The following is a 24890-nucleotide window of genomic DNA, read 5'->3' as shown; positions in this document are numbered from 1 at the left end:
GACTATTCACTTTACTTATGGTTTTTTTTTTGCAACTTTTTGCGATTTTTTTGGTAAACTATTGAAGGCGACTAACTACTTTAGGTTAGAATGATGATTTTAATAGATTAAAGATGAATTTCTATTTTTGATAAAATTTTATCAAAGTAAACATAATTAATGCATATACACCTGTTCAAAATTTTACTAAAGTACACATAATTAATGCATATACTCCTGTTCAAAACTTTTCTTACAATGTTGTTGCTAATATCAGGCCCTCCCCTCTTTAAATGTGTTTCCTGTTGTGAACTCCGTGCTCCTGGCCTGTCGAACGGTATTGGCTGTCCCCGGGGGCTGGAGGGTTCATATAAAGACAGGCTAGAGGTGGTAAGGGCGTGACCTGAAGAAGGAGGCCACGCCTCCGAAAAATATAGTCTTGGCAACCGTTTTTTGTTAGCTAAAGAAGAGACATCTCACTCACCTTGTCCTTCCTCTCCGGCCGCGAGAGACATCACACAGCGCCGGCTGGACCGTGCGGGTGCCCTACAGCAGACACAGCCTGACGAGATGAGGAAACAAAGTCTGCAGTGACTTCTCATACCATCACCACTCATTCTTGGGAGCCAACCCAGTTATACAGGCCAGGAAGAGAGACATACATCCTGCTGTACATGCAATCTAAGTCCCATGTTTGTGAGTGTAATTCTCTATTGTTTGATTTTGCATTTGTATCATTAAAATGGAATTACACTAGAGCAGCCGTGTGCTCTCTTTTCCTTGTATATTTCAAATTAAGTCTGCCACCCAGTGGATCTTGGAGAGAGCTGCAGCACCTAGAGCAAGAGAACTTTTTCTATATAGACTGTAAACATTTGAGAGTTGGTTGTGGGGTCAGTGCTGACTTTGGTTTTTTATGTTAAGATTCTTTAAAAGCATCCAAAGGTTTTTTCTCATTTCTCAATCACGACGCCCACCACACCGCCAGTCCAGAAAAAAGAAAAAAACAAAAAGGTCTGTCCACCACGAAGGCTCCCCGTCGACTGCCTGCTTCTTAAATAGGTAAGGGGCAGAGCCACCTGGCAATGTCACCTGGTGGCACTGCCCCCATGTGACATCACCCTCCGGTGCATGCTGAGTCGGTGACATCACAAGGGGTGGCGCCACCAGGTGATGTTGCCAGGTGGCTCCACCCCTTACCTAATTAAGAACTGTCAGAGGCAGGTGGCGTGATTGACGATGGATCGGGGGCCATTTTTTACATTTTTATTAAAGGAATTGACGAAAACTGTGTTTTTATTTCTTTTTGAAACTTTTTTTAAAAATGAGTAGAAGTGCAATGTACCCCATACTCATTCACATGGGGGGCCTGGGATCTGGGGCTTCCATATTCCGATAAGCCCCCTGCCCACAACCACAGCCCAGGTTTGTGGGGAAGAGGCCCTTGTCCCCATCAACAGGGGGACAAGGTGCTTTGGGGTGAGGGGTCAGAGCCCCCCTGCCCTAAAGTAACCCACCATGTTAAGGGCATGTGACCTGGTATGGTTCAGGGGGGGCACTGGCTCTCCCCCCCCCCTTTTCTGGCCTGCAAGGCTGCATGCTCAGATAAAGATCTGGTATGGATTCTGGAGGGGGCCCCACACCATTTTTTTTCTAATTTTGGCATGGGCTTCCCATTAAAATCCATAGCAGACCCAAAGATCCTGGTATGGATTGGGGCGGGGGGGCACACCATTTTTTTTTTACATTTTTGTGTTGCAAGCAATTTTTTATTTTCCAAGGAAGCTTGCAGCTGGGAAAATCTATTTAAATGTAATTTTTCTTTCTTTATATATACAGTGGGGACGGAAAGTATTCAGACCCCCTTACATTTTTCACTCTTTGTTATATTGCAGCCATTTGCTAAAATCATTTAGGTTCATTTTTTTCCTCATTAATGTACACACAGCACCCCATATTGACAGAAACACACAGAATTGTTGACATTTTTGCAGAGTTATTAAAAAAGAAAAACTGAAATATTACATGGTCCTAAGTATTCAGACCCTTTGCTGTGACACTCACATATTTAACTCAGGTGCTGTCCATTTCTTCTGATCATCCTTGAGATGGTTCTAAACCTTCATTTGAGTCCAGCTGTGTTTGATTATACTGATTGGACTTGATTAGGAAAGCCACACACCTGTCTATATAAGACCTTACAGCTCACAGTGCATGTCAGAGCAAATGAGAATCATGAGGTCAAAAGAACTGCCTGAGCTCAGAGACAGAATTGTGGCAAGGCGCAGATCTGGCCAAGGTTACAAAAAATTTCTTCTGCACTTAAGGTTCCTAAGAGCACAGTGGCCTCCATAATCCTTAAATGTAAGATGTTTGGGACAACCAGAACCCTTCATAGAGCTGGCCATCTGGCCAAACTGAGCTATCGGGGGAGAAGAGCCTTGGTGAGAGAGGTAAAGAAGAACCCAAAGATCACTGTGGCTGAGCTCCAGAGATGCAGTCGGGAGATGGGAGAAAGTTGTAGAAAGTCAACCATCACTGCAGCCCTCCACCAGTCGGGGCTTTATGGCCCGACGGAAGCCTCTCCTCAGTGCAAGACACATGAAAGCCCACATGGAGTTTGCTAAAAAACACCTGAAGGACTCCAAGATGGTGAGAAATAAGATTCTCTGGTCTGATGAGACCAAGATAGAACTTTTTGGCCTTAATTCTAAGTGGTATGTGTGGAGAAAATTAGGCACTGCTCATCACCTGTCCAATACAGTCCCAACAGTGAAGCATGGTGGTGGCGGCATCATGCTGTGGGGGTGTTTTTCAGCTGCAGGGACAGGACGACTGGTTGCAATCGAGGGAAAGATGAATGCGGCCAAGTACAGGGATGTTCTGGACGAAAACCTTCTCCAGAGTGCTCAGGACCTCAGACTGGACCAAAGGTTTACCTTCCAACAAGACAATGACCCTAAGCACACAGCTAAAATAACGATGGAGTGGCTTCACAACAACTCCGTGACTGTTCTTGAATGGCCCAGCCAGAGCCCTGACTTAAACCCAATTGAGCATCTCTGGAGAGACCTAAAAATGGCTGTCCACCAATGTCTACCATCCAACCTGACAGAACTGGAGAGGATTTGCAAGGAAGAATGGCAGAGGATCCCCAAATCCAGGTGTGAAAAACTTGTTGCATCTTTCCCAAAAAGACTCATGGCTGTATTAGATCAAAAGGGTGCTTCTACTAAATACTGAGCAAAGGGTCTGAACACTTAGGACCATGTGATATTTCAGTTTTTCTTTTTTAATAAATCTGCAAAAATGTCAACAATTCTGTGTTTTTCTGTCAATATGGGGTGCTGTGTGTACATTAATGAGGAAAAAAATGAACTTAAATGATTTTATCAAATGGCTGCAATATAACAGGGTGAAAAATTTAAGGGGGTCTGAATACTTTCCGTCCCCACTGTATGTCAGTTTTGCTGCAGCAGGTTCTATACATGGTACAGACGCAAAACTTTACAGGCAGACTAGAGGGACCCCCCATATACTATGTTTTTAAGGAATTTTTCATTTTTATTGTTTCACGTTACGCATCATTAAAATCACTGCTCGTTTAAAAAATGAATTTACATTGATACATGTACCCATCCCACATACTCTTTTTTATGGCCAATAACTTGCAAAGAAACCTTCAAAATGGGGACTTTTGATTTTTTCAAGTTTGGGTCCCATAGGCTTTAAAATAATTCTCAATATTGTCCGAACTTTTTCCATGTTCAGGAATTCTGGTGCAAACTGAACTGGGGGGGGGGGGGGTCTTCAGCCCATCACTACAGTATAAAATATACTTTGCAAGAAAGTTATATTGTTATTGCTTTGAGTTTCTGTTGTTATGACCCATATGCCACTGATGAGCCCATTTTGGCTTTTTAGTGCCGGTTCACACTTGTGCGCTGCAAATTTGCAGTAAGTTCTGTGTGGATTCCACACCGCATCCAAATCGCATCCCGTTCATGCAAATTGTTGTGGGTATGTATGCTAAGGTAATGACACCATGAAATTAGTTTGCAAAACATAGTGCAATTTGCAGAATTGGATAGCATAGGTGTGAACACCCATGTAATCCGATTCTGGTGCGACCAAAAAAAGGGTCCTGCATGAATCTGGTATGAATTCAGTGCAATTTTAACAGAATAATGGCTCAAATCGCACTGCTGAAAATTTGCATGTGATTTGAACAAAATTGTGGTGTGATTCCTGTTTGAAATCACATGCAGTTCCCTGCACCTCATAGTGTGAACCGGGGCTGAAGGCACCTGTGCAGAAGTACAGGTCATATGAAGGTGAAGAAATGATAAGGGAAGTGCTTTCACATGGCTAACACATTTCAGATAAAAGTATATTCATAAAAAAAATAAAAAAGTAATAGTAACTAAAATAAATATTTAAAATGATTGTAAAGGTTATTTTAAAAACAAAATAAAAAAAATGTCATACTTACCTGCTCTGTGCAATGGTTTTGCACTGAGCAGCCCTGTTCCTCCTCTTCTGGGGTCCCCTGCTGGCACTCTCGGCTCCTCCTCCATGTACCACCATAGGAAGCCGTTTTGTATGGCAAACCATAGAAATAGCTAAACCATTTAGCTAAACCATTTAAATAGCTAGCAAGTGCAATGCTTTACATTGCATTTTCTTTTCACTTTATTATGATCATGGAAAACATTTATGGAATGCAAACCATTCATAAGATTAAACTTACTTTGTCAAAACATACAAGATTTAATTGCCCAGCTAAATTAATCCTTTGAGGACTAATGCAGAATATACCGAGTTTCTTCAGTCTTGTTTGTCCATAAAGAAGACCAAGTGTAATGGTGGCTGGAAGGGCAGCATTCACAGCTGCTGTTAGCATCAATAATGACATCAGTACTATATCATGTACACTGGCCTGTAGGGAAGAAGAACAAGGAAAAAAGCTGCTTAACCACAGTAAGCTTTGTTTTTCATAAAAGCTACCTTACATAAACAAGTATAAACAAAAAGCATTGCTAGCCATTGAAGAACACAAGGGGGTATATTTATTATTCTTTTTACCCAAATCTTTAATCCAAAATTCATCCATTTTTCGATTTAATCTAAGTGTGAGGTAAATTATGGGTAAAAACTGTTTAACTCTTGGGTGAAAACATGAATAAATAGACCCCAAGGTAATACAGGCGCATCTGAAAAAAAATAGAATTGTCACGAGAGACAAGTTGCCTCCGTTCGCCGGGCTGCGGGGCGCATGCGCAGTGGGCTATTGTTGAGACGTGCACCCGTTCGCGGCCTGATGGTGCGGCGTGCGCGGGTGCACGGCAGTCCACGTGTGCGCGCCGTCGCCCGTGCGGGTGCCCGGTAGCGCGTCACGCTGACGCGCTCGCCGGGAGGCTACTTCAGACGACACCAGCACCCAGTCGGGTTGCTGGTTTGTCGTCAGCTGTACCCTGCTCTGTGTTTGTTCCTGGTTCCTGATTATCTGATACCCTGATCTCTGCTTGTTAAACGACCACTCTCCTTGTCTGCCGGATGCCCTGATCTCTGCTTGTTAAACAACCACTCTCCTTGTCTGCCGGATACCCTGATCTCTGCTTGTTAAACGACCACTCTCCTTGTCTGCCGGATACCCTGATCTCTGCTTGTTAAACGACCACTCTCCTTGTCTGCCGGATACCCTGATCTCTGCTTGTTAAACAACCACTCTCCTTGTCTGCCAGATATCCTGACCGCTGCTTGTTAAAGGACCACTCTCTCTGCTTGCCTGATACCCCCTGAGCTCTGCTGTTCTAAGGACTTGCCTATTTGCCCGTTTAATACCTCTTTAACCTCTGCTTTCTGTATGATTAGGTACACCGGTCCTGCACGGTCCCGCCAGGAGGCTTCTCACAACTCTAGTGTACCTGAGCCATCTTTCAGCAACTACCGGAGACCCGTGCCTCCGCGTGCTTCCCATCCCCTGTACCACCTTCGGGGGTGCGGGTGCGCGTGGTTGTAAGGGCGAGCCAATCTCGGCATCTCGGCCTCGGTGAGTATAGACGTGACAGGGATGGTCGGCACTCAGGATGATATCCAAAATAATATTTCTTTATTAAATGCAAGCACAAAGCTGTAAAACAGCCTACGCATTTTGGACGTTAGTCCTTAGTCATGGCTAAAGACTAATGTCTGAAACGCATCGGTTGCTTTACAGCTTTGCATAGAGGCAATTAGCCTGTGGCACTGCTGAGGTGTTGTCGAAGACCAGGTTGCTTTAATAGCGGCCTTCAGCTTGTCTGCATTGTTGGGTCTGGTGTCTCTCATCTTCCCCTTGACAATACCTCACAGATTCTCTATGGGGTTTAGGTCAGTTGAATTTAGTGGCCAATTAAGCACAGTGATACCATGATCATTAAGCCATGTATTGGTACTTTTGGCAGTGTGGGCAGGTGCCAAGTCCTGCTGGAAAATGAAATCAGCATCTCCATAAAGTTGGTCAGCAGAGGGAGACATGAAGTGATCTAGAATTTCCTGGTAGAGAGCTGCACTCACTTTGGACTTGATAAAACACAGTAGACCAACACCAGCAGATGACATGGCTCTCTAAATCATCATTGACTGTGGAAACTTCACACTGGACCTCATGAAACTTAGATTCTGTGCCTCTCCACCCTTCCTCCAGACTCTGGGACCTTGATTTCAAAATGAATTGCAAAATGTACTTTCATCTGAAAAGAGGACTGTGGACCACTGAGCAACAGTCCAGTCCATTTTCTCCTTAGCCCAGGTAAGACAATTCTGATTCAGGAGTGGCTTGACACAATAAATGCGACAGTTGTAGCCCATGTCCTGGATACGTCTGTGTGTGATGGCTCTTGAAGCACTGACACCAGCTGAAGTCCACTCCTCATGAATCGACCCCAATTTCTTGAATGGCCTTCGCTTCACAATCCTCTCAAGGCTGCAGTTATCCCTGTTGCGTGTGCACCTTTTTCTACCACACTTTTTCCTTTAACTCAACTTTCCATTAATATGCTTGGATACAGCACTCTGTGAACAGACAGCTTCTTTAGCAATGACCTTTTGTGACTTACCCTCCTTGTGGAGGGTGTCAATGACTGTCTTCTGGACAAAAAAATGCCAAAAGCTCTTAAACTCAAGTTTAGGAGCTGTAGTGAAGCCTTAGATGTGATGTCTTTTTACACAGTGTGAGATTTCTCCACACATCAAACTCAATATAAAAAAATCTCTATAGGACTGCTAAAATGATTAATTGTTGTACTACAAAATGACAGGCTGATGGGATGTCTTTTTGCAACAACCAGAGCAGGCTTTTGGGGGAGCAATAGGCTACCATTTCCCCCAAAAATTAATCAAATAAAAGCAAATTTATTTTATCACATTGGAATTCAGTGGACCTTCCCACGCTTAGAGAATGGATAAGGCACATGGATGAGACACTTAGAATTGAGCATTTTATTTATCAACATAGAGGCTGTCCAGATAAATTTAAAAAAAAATGTGGGCTCAATGGTTGGATACTGCTGGGCTAAATCCAATTGATCTAGTTTTAGGCAGACTTCTGCCAACCATTTAGGCAGTTTTGGAAAATATACTACTATCATTCACCTTCTACTATGAATTAATTATATTTGTTTGACAGGTATTTACATTTTTTAATTACGGGTTATGAGTTTAATTTAACATTGGATGAGGATTCTATTCCATTTCTAGATGCTAGTATTATAATAAGGGAAGGCAGATTAGTTTACCTATCTGTAAACTAAAGCTATGGATCGGAATCAATTGCTACATTATTCTAGTTTTCATCCAAGTGGTGTTTTTAAATCAATTTCACACAGCCAGTTTATGAAAGTTAAATGGGTGGTAACGGATGAGGGAAGGTTGGAACAGAGGGGTTGATTTACTAAAACTGGAGAGAGCGAATTCTGAGCAGCTCTGCATGGTAGCCAACAAGCTTCTAGCTTCAGCTGGCTCAATAAAGCTTTGACAAAAAATAAACTGGAAGCCGATTGGTTTCTATGCTGAGCTACACCAGATTTTGCACTCTCCAGTTTTAGTAAATAAACCCCACAGATTGAATGAGATGCAGGAGAGATTACAGAGCATGGGATATTCCTTAAAGTTCAATCGTAGATTGAACGATTAAGATTGCTTTATAATACAGGCAGATCTAGGGATATAAGTGACAAAAGGATCTTTTTTGTTTCACAATTTCATCGATATTCTAAAAATATAAAAAATTTTTATCAAAAAACATTGGTCATTACTTAGGAATTATTTCCCAGAACTAGAATTTATCTATCCCCCTATTCCTTCTTATAGGAGAGGACAGACAATTTATAATCATGTTGTACAATCAGATTTGAAAGGAGGTACCGGTAATTATTTTTAAATTTGGCAAAAAAATAGCTCCACTTTTGTAAACAATCTGCCACACGTGTCGGTAAAGTTACCGAAATGGGCAGTCAAGGTTTTTGAATGGCGCAGGCCATTTTAAAGGGCCATAGCACCAAAAAACTGTCCTTATTTCTTTATTGAATTCCCCCTGGTATGCTTTGGCAACTAATTAGATTTTTTAGGCATATTTTCAGATGAACATACATAATGTACTTACCCCATTCATTTTAAACACAATTGCTGTATAGATGACCGCACACACAGCAACACAAACTAGTACTGATAAAAACCTGAGAGCTTCTTTGTGCAGCTTCACATTCATAGGCTTGTTGTAGAGAATAAATCTTACAAGATCTCCCTTTGCTGTATTAAATCCTAAAATAACAAACCATTAGCAAATATTTAAACATTTACTGTAACTGTAAAAAGTCTTTGAACTATCAGTTAGTGGTCCTGAGCTCTAGGACATATGCAAAACTGGGCTATAAATTCAGCTATCCCAGTGATTCCAAAAGAAACCTGTTACAATGTTTGTGCAAATCAAAGTGCACAAGGGAATCTGGTATGATGAACACCAAAAAGTAAAACCACATAATACCTTATTGCCTATGTACAAATATCTAATGTATAGATCTAAGCACTTAGAGTCAGTAGTCTTCATTAGTTTCTGTTGGTAATCCACGAGCAAACCAAGGGTTTGACCATCATTCTGCATGTTATTCTGGCACTGTATATTTTTCATGTTTAATACTAATATTTGCCCAGCCTTCTGCCTGCAAAGCTGTGTTTGTATTGAAATATTAGCCATTATAGTCTGTCTGTAGTTTGACTTTGATTTAAACTGGGAATTACTTAGGTCAAAGAGGGCATGGGAAGTTCCATATTTAACATTGTCATTCAAATCAGGAATATAACAGTTCTTTTAATCTCTGGTTAGATTCTGGCCACACAATTACAGATGCTGCTTAGACCACATTAAAGTGCATCACTTAGCAAAACTTTCTTTTGTTTTTTGATGTGGGGACAGGTTAAGCCCTTTATCTAATTCTTTATTGGTATAAAAAAAAAAAAAAGACAGTGCACCAATTTCATACAAAATCTTTAATAAAATGTATTCATAAATTACTACAAATGATTACAAAGATACTTAACCTCCCTGGCAGTTTTCCCGAGTGTGGCTCTGGGTTAAATTTCAGTACCATTAGCGGTGACCCCGAACCACACTCGGGATTGCATTGCAGGATCCTGGAGCAGTTTACTTACCTTGTCCCCAGGATCCTGTGATGTCCCCTTGCTGTGTATGCGGTCTGTGACCTCCGCCCGATGCCTCTGTGTGCCGGGCTCCAGACCCCGGCGAGCGTCATGACGCATGGGGGCGGAGCCCAGCGCCAAATTTAAAAAATAGAAAATTCATAACACATACAGTACACTGTAATCTTACAGATTACATTACTGTATGAAATTATTTCACATCTCTTTTGTCCCTAGTGGTTTGCCCAGTGCCCTACATGCAGTTTTATATTATATATACTGTTCTTTCTGCCTGGAAACTTGAGATTGTCCATAGCAACTAAAAAGTGTCCCTTTACTTCAAAAGTGGTTTTAGACCAGCTAAAAAACAGCGATAGTAAATTAGAACACTTGCAGAATTGAGCAATAGTGAATCATGGGGAAATTAATTTTATTATTATTATATTATTATTTTTTTATAATTATTTATAGTTATTAATTATATTATAATTTATGATTTTGTGTTTAAAACGTTATTATACCCCAGATATGTACTAGACTCTTGTTTGGACATATTTAAGTGTGTTATTGCTAATTAGAATTACAGGCCTTCAATATAAAACGCCAAATTTCTATGCAAAAGAATTGTACCGCTTTGAGATGCAAAGATCTGACATAATCATACCACCAGTGTGGCTACAAAAAAACAAATAGAATAAAACACAACATCCCTCCAGGTGTGGACCCCTTAAATCACCAAGTGCAGATGACCAATTTTAGGACTCATTAAGCAACCCTCTGTCACTGTTCTAGTTGTTCATAGTGATGATGCGTTTTGAGGAGATGGCTAACCTTCACACAGTACCCCTCTAAATAATCTTTTTACAATTCATTAAATATCAGTAAGGCTATTTCCTTGAACCCCTTGGCTGTCGCAGACATACTCTTTATTCCAACAACAGCAGAGGGTTATAAACACACTTTGTGTAAGTTTCACAAGCCATTTGTTCATATGGAAGTGATCCAGCAGCTGTACAGTTGATGGATTGCATCCATAGACCCCAAGAATGGACTCCTTCACAACCCTTCCCCATGCCATGTTTTTCAGGCTTTGCTGTCCCACTTGCAGGCCTGGGACTGTGCATGGCAAGTGCTGACGGCTAGTGGGGAAAGAACGTCAATTCGCTGATCTCCCTTAGCTAGCAAGAACCTAGATGTGATGTGTTATACATCACTTCTGGTTTCAGCTGTCACTTTTCCCAGCTGCTGTGCCTGGGTAGGAAGCGAATAGAGCATGCTCTGTACTCCATTAGCTTCAGTGGAGGGCAGGGGAGACATCAGAGGTGTCCAAGAATGTTGACATTTTAGTAAAGAGAACCTGTAACCTGGGCTGGAACAAGGGGAAGGAGGCCTGGGCGCAACAACTTTCTGATGGGGGGGCGCAGGTGAAGCTGACTTACAGTGCTGCCTGGTGTTGCTAAAGTATTGCTTCAACCTGGACCTGTGTGATCAACGCCACTACAGTACACTGTTTCAGTCAGAGCTGAAGCTGTGTACCAAGTTCACTCCTGTATCCGGCACACTAGAAGTTGCACATTCATTTCCCTGTAGGGTGGAGTGATCTCCGCCCAACAAATGCTCTCTAGCCCCATCCCGGCATGATGTCATTCAGATGCCAGGAGGGGGGATGAAAGAAAGAGTGGTGCTGCATGGGAACTGTGTGCAACATTGCAAGTAAGGCATTGGGCTGACAAATCATCCTTCCTCAGGCAGTGTACAGTAATGACTTGTGGCTTTCCTGTAAACTGGCTGCTGGACTGGTTTACTCTTTGGTGGAGGCTATTTCCTTAACTTTGCTATTAGTAATATTCAGCATGAAGGCATCATGTACTGCCACTGGTCACTGATGCATTAGACTATTTAGCTCGGGCAGAGGCCCAACATTGCCCACAGGTTGTTTCCAGCTAGTTCATAGGGCTTCATCAATTGTTTTGTTGTTATGCTTTTTGACGCTCATTTTTCTGAAACGTTCTTTATATGGCTCTCGGATTTCACACTAGCTCCAAAGGAGCTATGTACTTATTGTCATATTGTATCTCTTCTGTTCCCCTTAAATTCTTCTTGTATATGACTTTTACACCTCAAAATAAAAACATTTTTGAAGTAAAATTCTATTACATAGGGGCAGGGAGCTTAAAAAATTAAACACCCCAAAAAAGTTCAAGCCTTTCCACTCTGTATGCACAAACATACGTTTTCAGGAGCACCTACATATGAAATGTAAATTGCGCTATGCATGATTCATATTACTGTGCATGCCACAATGAGAGAAATCTTTCTAGGATCATTATTTATTATTAATTCTAAACTGATGATCTGTAAGGGGTATTAAAGCATTGTATAAGAATTTTTTTTTTTGTGTACTGAAGCTTGTCACTGTTTTACAGGCACAATGTTTAAGGCTTGACATGTTTAAATCCTAATTACTAGGTGTAGCCTCATCTTTTATATTTCATTAAAAAATTGTGATATTTAGCATTTGTTTTCACTAAAATTAACTTTAGCTTATTATTTATAGAAATAGAAAAAGCTTGAGGGTTTTAACAGGCCTAAAATGTGCATTTAAACATGTGTGCAAAAAAAGAGACAAAGGGCTCCGGCAGTAAAATGATGGTATACTGTACAGGGTGTGCCCAAGCAGGTAATACCCAATTGCCATAACACTGATCATAATTGCTACATTGTGCATATATAGGGTATTATCTCAGAGCACAATCACGCTTGTCATCTTCATTTCATTGGTTATCTACATCTGGTGATTTGAGGTGATCCACACTTGGATCACTGCTGTGTTATGCTCTGTTCTGGGCATAACTGTAATGCCCCATACACACAGTCGGATTTTCCGACGGAAAATGTGTGATAGGACCTTGTTGTCGGAAATTTCGACCATGTGTGGGCTCCATCACACATTTTCCATCGGATTTTCCGACACACAAAGTTTGAGAGCAGGCTATAAAATTTTCCAGCAACAAAATCCGTTGCTGGAATTTCCGATCGTGTGTACACAAATCCGACGCACAAAGTGCCACGCATGCTCAGAATAAATAAAGAGATGAAAGCTATTGGCTACTGCCCGGTTTATAGTCCCGACGTACGTGTTTTACATCACCGCGTTCAGAATGATCGGATTTTCCGACAACTTTGTGTGACCGTGTGTATGCAAGACAAGTTTGAGCCAACATCCGTCGGAAAAAATCCTAGGATTTTGTTGTCGGAATGTCCGATCAATGTCTGACCGTGTGTACGGGGCATAAGAGGGAAATTTTTACTTTAGTAGTTTTCCTCTAACCTTTGCTTGGCTAGAGGAAGGGAAATCTCTCTAATGATACGCAGACAGCAAAAAGTAAACTGGCAGGGGTTTTAACCCCTCCTCACTCTATACAAAAAAAAGGTTTGGCTATTATATATATGACATACATTATATGGAAAGAAAGCCATGCCTACATTTTTCCATGTACTCTAACCCCACCATCAATCACCCTTTTCCAAAATTTTAGTAGAAAAGAAAATTCAAAAAAATTAGGAGATCTCCAAAATCCACCCTAATGTTTTTATGAAGAACACATGTATATATAGAGAATTATACAACAATAACTCATATATAGCATACCAGTTTGTAGGACAACAGCTTTAACAAGATCTTGCCCATTTCCCTTTGTCTGGATCACTTCAGTTCCACAAAACAGCACATGTCTCCTATAGTCATCACCACTGTGTGCCATCCATGGAATGGAGTTGTCAATATTTGGAAGAGGTGTTTTTGTCACTGGAATACTTTCCCCTAAAAGAAGAAACATGCTAACGGTCAATAAGATGAACTTACATTTGTGGTTTCAATTTCAACGTATATAAATGTAATTTATTAAAAATATGGGCAATGGGCAGCAGGATACCCTAATTCTGAACCAGGAACATGTCATTTTGACCTAGGATACAGTATTTTTCTTGGCCTCGTTGACACGGGCGTACAGGCGTATGCCTACACAGATGTTAAATTGGAAGCTGCAGTTGTGTCTATGCAGCTATGTGCCCAAATAGACACGAATGAGACTGCCTGCATGTAGATGCATGCAACACCTGTGCGTTTGTGTGAGAAAACACACCCCTTAGCACAGATGTACACTTAAGTATGTTAACAGTGACCCAGGATATAGTAATGCTGACCCAGGATGTTGCACATACTAGTAGAGGTGTATGCATCACAAGATAGTCATGGCAAAATGACTAATCATTTAGTAGGAAAACAGCAACATGTTCAAACATGACTATGTATACAGTGATGAGCACAGCTCTGGTAGTGTATATATAGCTAATTCACTGTGAAATGTGGTTTGTTAAGCAGCACACTCTGCAACATTTAAATGCATGCTGGCTAAGTAAAGAAGTACATGTAATGAAAATAGGATTCTCTCTACTTTTTTTGGAGAGCTATCCTACATTTTTAGATTTTTTGCATTCATTTAAAAAAAAATACTTTATGTATACTGATGTCACTGAGTCACTGACTACAAAAAAAACAAAGCCACAGTGCATGCTTTGTGGTGTTATGATGGGGTGCATACATATACTGTACATGAGTGGAAAAATTGTCTACACAGTTTCATATGCTACTAATTGCAAATACTATAAAAAAATACTCAGGAGTTATAAGAACCCACCAACAAAGATTGGTCATCTAAAAGGTCCACACAGTGCAGCTTGTATATTACATAACCAAAAAAGTCCAATATGAAAAACATGTATTATTGCACAGAACCCACATATGCAGGTTAATTACAGAAAAGTAAACCCTTCCATCTTCACCAATTAAACCATGACAACGTTGTCATAGATGCCAAAACACATGCCTGGATCACCGTTGTACATGCACACAACATAAGGCCAGAATATATGCACATTATCCCAATATTTAACCACATAGCAGAGTGACGGCCGAGCAGGGGATCATTTATCCTGACTGGGCATCATATGAGGTCCAGAAGAAAAAGCCGCTTGTGAGTGCCCCCAAGGGCACACAGAGCAGCGATCGGTGGTGCGGTCTATCGCTCTTACACACCGCATCTCCGATCTCGGTAAAGAGCCTATGACCAATAACAGCTGATCACAACGGTAAACAGGAAGTAATGGTAATAGGTCTTCCTCAGTTTGCGCTGACAAGGTGCGAACAGAGGAGAGCCAATCAGCGGCTCTCCTGATGGGGGAGGCCTACGCTGATAATCAGTACATTGATTATTAGTGCAGCCCCCATCAGAGGTGCCCACAACAGGTGCTAATCGGTGCCCATCAGATGCCAATCAGTGCAAACAAAAAATTTCAATCAGTTCCCATCACCATTGCCAATCAGTACCCATCACAAATGCCTATCAGTGCCTTTCAGTAATGCCTGTCAGTGCCCATCACAGATGCCAATCAGTGCCCATCAGTAATGCCTGTCAGTGCCTTCTCATCAGTGCTACCTAACACTGCCATCTATCAGTGCCCAACAGTGCCACCCATCAGTGCCCATCAATGCCGCCTATCAGTGCTGCCTATCAGTGCACATCTGTGCCACCTATCAGTGGCCACCAGTGTTGCCTATCAGTGCCCATTAGTGCTGCAAATCAGTGCAGCCTATCAGTGCCCATATGTGCTGCATATCAGTGCTGCATATTAGTGACTCCACATCAGTGCTCATCAGTGCCACCTCATCAGTGCCACCTCATCAGAGCTCATCAGTGCCACCTCATCAGTGCCTGTCTGTGCAGTCTTATCAGTGCCCGTCAGTGAAGGAGAAAACCTAGTTATTTACAAAATTTTATAACAGAAACAAAGAGAAACTTATTTTTTTTCAAAAATGTCTGTCTTTTTTAATTTGTTTAGCAATAAATAAAAAAAACTGTGGTGATAAAATACCATCAAAAGAAAGCTCTATTTGTGGGAAAAAAAATGATAAAAATGATAATATAGGTATACTGTAGCATGACTGCGCAATTGTAATTCAAAGTGTGACAGCGTGAAAGTTGAAAATCGGTCTGAGCAGGAAGGGGGTAAATGTGCCCAGTATTGAAGTGGTTAATTGTGAATGCTTCTTGTAATGATGAATGACCATACTAATGCCCTGTACACACGGTCGGATTTTCCAATGGAAATTGTGTGATAGGACCTTCTTGTCGGAAATTCCGACCGTGTGTAGGCTCCATCACACATTTTCCATTGGATTTTCTGACACACAAAGTTTGAAAGCAGGCTATAAAATTTTCCGACAACAAAATCCGTTGTCGGAATTTCTGATCATGTGTACACAAATCTGACGCACAAAGTGCCACGCATGCTCAGAATAAATAAAGAGAAGAAAGCTATTGGCTACTGCCCCGTTTATAGTCCCGACGTACGTGTTTCAGAATGATCAGATTTTCCGACAACTTTGTGTGACCGTGTGTATGCAAGACAAGTTTGAGCCAACATCCGTCAGAAAAAATCCTAGGATTTTGTTGTCGGAATGTCTGATCAATGTCCGACCGTGTGTACGGGGCATTACACTTATTTGTACCAACAACTTAACAGCCAGCTCTTTTGTGTGGTGCACACATCTTTCATACCTTAGTTGCCAGCCAGGGTGCTTGTCACATTATAGTTATTTTATAATTGTACTTTTGATTAGTTTTCAACAATAAAAACAATAAAAAACATTGAAAAACAGTGCAGAAGTACAGTGAAATCTTGGGTCTAACTGTTGCCAACATAAAACCACTAGTAAACACATTTAGTCATAGTAGACTAAAACAATATACAATGTAGTAATGAGGATGAACGGTTAGTTAACCAGAAATATGTAACTAAGATTGTATACAATCGCAGCTTAAGTTTTGAAAAAAATTCTCCAGGGTACAGAGATTTTTCTGAGAAATAAACAAGATCTAACCTCGGTGCAAAGCTGAGGTATAGATAAAGACAATGCCGTAGGAGTAAAAAACACAAAACAAAAAAAAATTCTTAAAGAAACAAATAGGAATTAAGGAAAATGTTAATGATCATAAAGATATTCACACCAGGAAAATAGCAGAGATAAACCTTCCAGAAATCATGGCTATATACATGACAGAATGGGGCTGATTTACTAAAAGGAAAGTGCAAAATCTGGTGGATCTCAGCACAGAAATCAGCTTCCATGTTTTTTGTCAAAGCTTAATTGAACAAGCTGAAGTTAGAAGCTGATTGGCTACTATGCACATCTGCACCAAATTCTGCATTGTTTCAGTTTAAGTAAATCATCCCCAAAGGATCATATGTAATTATTGTGCTCTGAACTCAAAATAAACAAATCTCATGATCCCCAATATGGGACTGAAGTTACATACAGTAAATGTGGCTGTTGAAGGGCTGTAAGGTGCTCCATTCTCAAAATGTCTACAATGGTGTTCAGAAGTTGGGCCCAGATGGGGGTGCAAAGAAACCCCATTTAAGGAAAATGAGCCTCCTGGCTGCTGTTAAAACATGTATAACTAATCATTTGGAGAAATTCAAAATGCTGGGAAACGGTAACCCCTGCAAGCAATGAAATGATCTAGAGGGAGCAGGACCCTTAACAACTGTTTAAGGATCCCTAATATTGTCTCTCAGAAGGGGCCTATCACAAAACAGCTTAAAGTGATACTAATGTCTCAGGTTTTTTTAGTTAAAAATAACAAACATTAGAAAATACTTAGAAAATCTATATATATATATATATATACTCGTGCTTGAAGTGATAACAATACATATTAAAAACGAATCTAGTGTTTGCAGCTGCCGTACACAAAGTGCTATTCACTTGAAAAAAATGATACATATAAATACAGATTTGGGGAGATCTTCTTGGGACCCTTCTGAGTGTTGCCTGCACTGCCAGCATTCTAGCCTGAATGACCCCTAGACTGCAAAGCTAGGGCTCCATTTCTTTCGATCAGTGGGGACACAGCAGGCGCACCTTGAAGTCTGGAGCACAACTGCACTTTAACAATTGGAGCACTTTGCACATTGCATATGGAAACTGTTATTTTGTTTCACATATCAATTTAAACATTTTGTGAGGAGTCTGTATTTATATGTCTAATGTCATACTTACCTGCTCTGTGCTGTGGTTTTGCACAGAGCAGCCCAGATCCTCAACTTCTCAGGTCCCTCGCAGGGGCTCCTGGCCCTTCCCTCCTGCCCAGTGCCCCCACAGCAAGCAGCTTGCTTTGGTGGCACCTGAGACAGGCTGCTGCTCTGTGTATCCATTCAGACATGGAGCCGCGGCCCGGCCCCACCCCTCTATACTCATTGGCTCACTAGCTTTGATTGACAGCAGTGAGACCCAGTGGCACCCGCTGTGTGTCTCTGTCAACCAGAAGGGAGATTCCCATTGCTGGATTGGAGTAGGCTCAGGTAAGCATTAGGAGAGTTTAGGGGGGCTGCTGAATATAGAATGTTTTTCATTTTAATGAATAGAATGCATTAAGCTACAAAACCTTCTGCCTTTACAACTACTTTAAAAAACACAAAATAATCTGCCGTCTTTTATCTTATATCGCCTACATATCCCTGACACTTCTGGTTTAAAAGAATGAAGAACCTTTAGGAGTTTAATACCAGAACATTAAGATTTTATTTATATATTCTTGCATACCACACATTGGGAAGATTTAGCTGCTGTTTTCAAGATTTAATCAGATTGTGGTAAAGTTATAGAGTGTTGGAGGATTGTCTCCCATTTCCCATTTTTAGGATGACATTTAACACACATATTCTTAATTTAACATATCTATACATAATCCACAAAATCAATCATATTTGAATGGTCATTGCATACTGCAAATATGGATTGCATTGAACAAGAGTGTACAATTTAGCTTAAATTTTAACTGTTGTAATTCCGATCGTGTGTACACAATTCCGACGCACAAAATTCCACGCATGCTCCAAATCAAGCAGAAGAGCTGCACTGGCTATTGAACTTCATTTTTCTCGGCTCATCGTACGTGTTGTACGTCACCACGTTCTTGCCGATCAGAATTTCCAACAACATTTGTGAGACCGTGTATGTTTGCAAGACAAGTTTGAGCCAACATCCATCAGAAATTAATCCAGGATTTTGTTGTTGGAATGTCCGATCGTCTGTACGCGGCATTACCGGCAATGCAAGCTTGCCAGTTCACAGCAATCTCTTCCTGCTCTTGTGCATTTCCTTTTAGATTTTCCTTTTAAATCAGGCCCACTGGCTGTAATGTACTACAACATGTTTAATGGAGCTGCTTCTAAATAATATAGTTACCTACCGGTTAACATTGCTTCATTCACAGTACATCCACCACTTAATAATATGGCATCACATGGCAGAAAGAGTTTGTTTCTACCTAGTACAATAACATCTCCAGGGACCAAAGACTGGGACTGCACTTCTTCAACCTCTGGAAAAAAATCATGTCAATTCAGTGGAAGGTCCTCTTTCATAAAAAAAAAAAAGAAAAAGCAAAACATTTTAAATCTGAACTCCAGGCAGATATTAAAACACTAATGAATGCAATTGTGCATTTAATTAAAATATGCATTTTTTCATGCAGATAGTAGTGGAGGTTTCTGAATTTGATTTCATTTCAGCCTCTTGTCATCCACTAAACATTAGACATGTGCAGAACGGAAACATTTGTTTTGTTTAGTTTTGGATAGATTCGTTAAGTTACTAATTTTGTTTCGTTATGGAATTCCTTTAGTTTGGTTTCAGGATTTGTTTAGTTTTGTTTAGTTTTAGTTTTTTCATCTGTCAGTGGTTTCCCCACTGACAGATGAATGTAAAAAAAACAATGCCTGCAATTGCCCGGCAATAGAAAAACGTTTAAAAAAATGGCATGGGGCCCCACCCAAAATCCATACCAGACCCTTATCCAGACATGCCCCCTCACCCCAAAGCACCCTTTCCCCATGTTGATGGGGGCAAGGGCCTCTTCCCGACAACCCTGGGCTGTGGTTGTCGGGGTCTGCAGGCGGGAGGCTTATCAGAATCTGGAAGCCCCCTTTAACAATGACCCAGCATGCACCAGTCCGTGACATGAGAAGGGGGAGGTGCCACTGGGTGCCACTGGGTAATGTAGCCAGGTGGCTCCCCCCCTTACCTATATAAGAAATGTCAAAGCGCAGAGCAGGCATTAGGCGGGAGGCCTCCCAGGAGGCAGAGCATTTTTGTTTTTTTGGGTCAGAGGGCGGCGTGATTGAAGATGGATTTACATCGAGGCACACTATTTTTTATTTTTTAATAAAGGAATTGTCAAAAACTTGTCCCTTATGTTTATTACTTTTTGATACTTTTTGGTAAATGGGTAGGGTTACTATGTTCCCCATACTCATTCACATCGGGGGACTGGGATCTGGGGGCCCCCTTGTTAAAGGAGGTTTCCATATTTCAATAAGCCCCTCGTCCACAGACCCCCACAACCACCACCATGGTTGTGGGGATGAGGCCCTTGTGCCCATCAAAGCACCCATCCCCCATGTTGAAGGCACATGGCCTGGTATGGTTCAGGAGGGGGGGCACTTGCCAGGTGGCTAAAATCTATATCAGACCTGAAAGGCCTGGTATGGACTAGGGGGGACACCATGCCATTTTTTAAAAATATTTTTTTATTGCCGGCAATCTAAATGTAATTTCATGCATTTTTTTTCTTTGGAAATGTCATTTTCAATTGCAACTGTCAAATTAAATGTGATTTGACTCTTTTTTTTTTCTTTAGAAATGTAATTTTTGCTGCAGCATATTCTGTACATGCTACAGATGTGCCACTTTACAGGCAGACTAAGAGGACCCCCCAGGAACTATATTTAAAGGAATGTTTTATTTTTATTGTTTCACTTACAGTGGGAACTCTTTTCTATTGCTTGGCAATAGCCCGCATTGTTTTCTTTACATTCATCTGTCAGTGGGGTAGCCTGCTGATAGATGATAACTCATGGTTGTTAAGGAAGAGGGCAGCCGGCTTCCAGGCCCACTGCGTAACAACCAGCTATTTCTTCACACAGAATTTGAATTGGTCGATCGGTTTTTTTACTGATTCGAATTCTAATTATTCTGAAAAATTGGAATTTTTTTTGAAAACGAATAAACAAAACAAATTTTAATAGATTTCAAATACATTCATTACTATTTGTTACTATTTCATTTGGAAAATAACCAAATATAACCAATACCAAAAATTTGTCCGAATTTGTATTTGGAGCAAAACAAATTTCACGTCTACTGAACATTTACATTCAGACTTGGAGAGGAAAGGACAGTACTGGCCAATTAGGTACCTACATGCACATATGCAAACAAGCAACATACTAACAAGATGAGGTTCCTTCACTGTCAAGTCACAGACCAGGGGTAAGGAGGTGACCTAGGTTTGTTGCTTAGCTTCAGGAAAGAAATATCAGGTCACCAGGCCTGCAGTGCTTTATATCATGTATGTGTAAAAATTAGGGCTGGTTATACAGAAATCAATTCATTGGTATGTTTAGATGTGTGCCTGGAGTTAAGCTTTAATGTAACACCTGGATAGATATTTATTAGTTTACAAACATTTATTTGTTCATTTGTATTAGTAATTGAGTCCTTACACACGTCTATCACTCTATCACTTTTACCTCCATTTTTGTGAAGCACTGTAACCATAATGCTGTTATAGGATGCAGACATTTTGTGTAGTTTGACAGATTGCTAAAGGAAAAACATGAAATCTATATTTATTTTTAGTGTATAATCAAAGAAAACATTGAAAAACTCATTGAAAACATACATACCTTTCTTAGATTATATACAGTTGCAGAAATGGACAAGAAAGTCATCAATAAAATAGCTAAGCTGTATTCATAGTATGCGGTAGCAATCCATATGCTTAAAGAGTATACTTGAAAAACATAAAATGGGTTGAAAACCTGTAAAAGACAAGACTTAATAAATTAGCACATTGTTTCGCAACTATCACAACTGTGAAATTATTGTTAAATATATTATTTTTATTACTGTCAACTGTAATTCCTCTCCAACCAACCATTTACTGTTTTTTTACAGCTGTGTAAAGTGATTATACTGACCATGCAGATATCCCACTACCACCATTAATGACATGGTTGTGACTGAAAGTACTCATACTTGGCTGGAGTTCTTGGTCTTCTTTCAGATGAGAGTTATGACTGTCAGTCACTGATCTCTGCTCTTTCACTTCAGCGCTCCCTGGTGCGTTGGGGGGGGGGTGTCTGGTTTCCAGAGCCAGCTGCCAATCAGGCATCTAGGTGGATCCGACAATATGGTTGGGATCCTTCCAGAACGTGAGAGCCTGGAGCGGCTCTGTGGAGCAAGTCGACAGCAGGCATTAGTCCACTCTTTCTGGGTCACAGGAGAAAACAAGAGAGTGCACAACTGTTACCCAGAAGAGAAATATGGTCAAAAAAGCTTTGGCCATACATCTCTTTTAAGGAACCTCTTTTCAGTTGTTCTGGACCTGTTCTTGAACCTAAAGAAACCTACTCTAAATACACACAAGGGAAAAAGTAAAAACCTTCTAAATGAAGAAAATAAAGAGTCACACTTTTTTCCTAGCAGATCAATGGTCTAAAAGGAGAGTTTCTGCTTTGGCAAAATTATTTTCACCAATATCAGTCTGTTCTTCCCTAACATCAATCATATAAATCCCACTGGTACCCTAACATGAAAGTATTATATTTTCATAGTATCTAAATTAACAGCAGTGTAAATGTTCCAGCAACCTAATTTCCTAGGTAGTTTTTTCCAGGGGAGGCCAGAAAAGCTTCTTATATCAGTAGTACATTAAACACAACATCTTGACTTCTTGCCCAGGAGAGCTCTTATGCCCCGTACACACACGGTCGGATTTTCCGATGGAAAATGTCCGATCGGAGCGTGTTGTCGGATATTCCGACCGTGTGTGGGCTCCATCGGACATTTTCCGTCGGATTTTCTCACACACAAAGTTGGAGAGCAGGAGATAAAATTTTCCGACAACAAAATCCGTTGTTGGAAATTCCGATCGTGTGTACACAAATCCAACGGACAAAGTGCCACGCATGCTCAGAATAAATAAAGAGATGAAAGCTATTGGCCACTGCCCCGTTTATAGTCCCGACGTACATGTTTTACGTCACTGCGTTTAAAACGATCGGATTTTCCGACAACTTTGTGTGACCGTGTGTATGCAAGACAAGTTTGAGCCAACATTCATCGGAAAAATCCATGGATTTTGTTGTCGGAATGTCCGAACAAAGTCCGACCGTGTGTACAGGGCATTACTCTGTCCCTCTGGAAATAAGCATCCCCTTTTACCCTTTTATTTCAGGCTCCCTCACAGAACTAAGCCACACCTCTGTTATTGAACAGATTAAGGTGTAACTAAAGTCAAAACTTCTTTTTTTTTTATTTTGATTCAATTTTAAAGGATAACTAACTAACTAATAATAACTAACTATTAAATTATAGGTATTGGAATTTCCTTTCAAATTTGGCTGTTAGTTACGAATTATCCAAAATAACGAATGCCGCATCTAAACAAATGGAATGGAACAAATTAATAATCAATAATAATAATAATAATAAAATGTTTTTATTATTATTATTATTTATTATTTTTAATTTCTTACGTTCCATTCGTTTAGATGCGGCATTCATTATTTTGGATAATTCGTAACTTCGGATAAATTTGCATTCGTTACATTCACTGTTAGCCAAATTTGAAAGGAAATTGCAATACCTATAATTTAATAGTTAGTAATAGTTAGATTATTATTAGTTAGTTATTATTTCAGATTTTAACATGTACGGGTTTTCGGATTTTCGAATTTCGAATTTATGAATTTACTCATTTTCAAATATTTGAAGTTTACGAATATTTGGAAAAATTTGTTAAACAGGTTTTTGTTAATTAGGATATTTCTGAATTAACAAATTTGTCTAAATTTGTTAAAAAAACCCATAGGAATAATTAGGAAGGAAACTAATTGCACATGTCTATTGCATTCCTTCACTTTCTGTCCCATGGCCAAAAGGGTAAGTGAGAGGAAATCCCTCCAAAGTGAGGGAATCCTAGTGTGTCACCAGGGTCATCAGAACTAGTGTCCTCAGTGGAAGATTTCCTCTTTATTAAGGTTAATGTCAACCCAAAATTTGGGATTTTTTTTTAATTTCACTTTTGATGATAACGGTAAACAGGACAAATGGAGAGAATAAATCTCCCTAATAGGGGCAAAGACTGACAGGTGTTCCAATCTCTCTCCACTCTACCCAAACTAAAAAAAATACCTTCAGTTACACTTTAATTTGAAATTGTATACTGGCTTTTAAAGCTTTCACACAGGAAGAAAACAGGAAAAAAACTTTGGGAATCCATCTCCCCTTCCCTGAGGAGCCTACATTGGCTACCCGTAAAGAATCGGATCACTTTCAAGACCCTCTGCCTCACCCACAAATGTATACATGGAAACGCTCCTCAATACCTATGCGATAAAATAAAACGCTACACACCCAATGACAGTCTTCGACCTTCTAACCATAACCTCCTCCTTATTCCAAAAACCCGCTACAAAACAAAGGGAGAACGAAGATTCGCAGTCCAAGGACCTCGGCTTTGGAACGCTCTACCTACACACATTCGCATGGAAGAAAACCATCAGGCCTTCAGAAAGAAACTCAAGACCTACCTCTTCTAAGAAGCTTGACCACTCAGGATGGATCCAGCGCCGTGAGGCGATTCAGTTCGAAACTGCAGCGCTATACAAATCATTTATTCATTCATTCATTCAAGAATGCAAAAAGTAGCTTCTATATAATAAATGGATTTTGAATTCTTTAATTTTGGGATCATAATAGATAAAATTCAAAAATATTATTCACTTTGGCAGTCTTGGTTAAACATGATGTTCTCCTCACTAATATAATTCATCCTGTTACCTATATTTAAATTACTTTTTTAATAGATAGAATACTGGAAAATCCTATTTACAGTAATACTTCCACAGTTTATATAGCAGAAAATTAAAGTGAAAAGTATTAATGCAGAAATTGAAATTTTAACAATAGCTTGTACCGCATACAGTTATTAAAAGTGGCTCATGACTGATAGCATTCATGGTTTTCTTTTTCAGAAAACATTATAACAGTATGTTCTTTTGTAGAATTCATTTCAGTAAAACCTTGGATTGAGAGTAACTTG

The 24890-nt window shown here is 40.2% G+C and overlaps 1 protein-coding gene across 2 annotated transcripts in view; it reads right to left on the bottom strand.

The window, feature by feature from the left end:
• Window positions 1–24890, bottom strand: part of LOC141139853 (probable cation-transporting ATPase 13A4) — a 203175-nt gene that overhangs the window by 115135 nt on the left and 63150 nt on the right. For both annotated transcript variants that reach the window (XR_012243820.1, XM_073626383.1), the window contains exons 7-12: window positions 21469–21603; window positions 21313–21385; window positions 18972–19103; window positions 13307–13477; window positions 8621–8778; window positions 4730–4918 (exon numbers count right to left, since the gene is read on the bottom strand). Coding sequence is in view for 1 of the 2 variants with exons in the window: in XM_073626383.1 (XP_073482484.1) it covers window positions 4730–4918; window positions 8621–8778; window positions 13307–13477; window positions 18972–19103; window positions 21313–21385; window positions 21469–21603 (858 nt within the window). In the remaining variant the exon portion in view is untranslated. The remainder of the gene's footprint in view (window positions 1–4729; window positions 4919–8620; window positions 8779–13306; window positions 13478–18971; window positions 19104–21312; window positions 21386–21468; window positions 21604–24890) is intronic.

The sequence above is a fragment of the Aquarana catesbeiana genome, linkage group LG04, assembly GCF_042186555.1.
Source record: "Aquarana catesbeiana isolate 2022-GZ linkage group LG04, ASM4218655v1, whole genome shotgun sequence".
Classification (NCBI taxonomy): Eukaryota; Metazoa; Chordata; class Amphibia; order Anura; family Ranidae; genus Aquarana; species Aquarana catesbeiana.
This window is presented reverse-complemented; position numbering and strand designations above follow the sequence as displayed.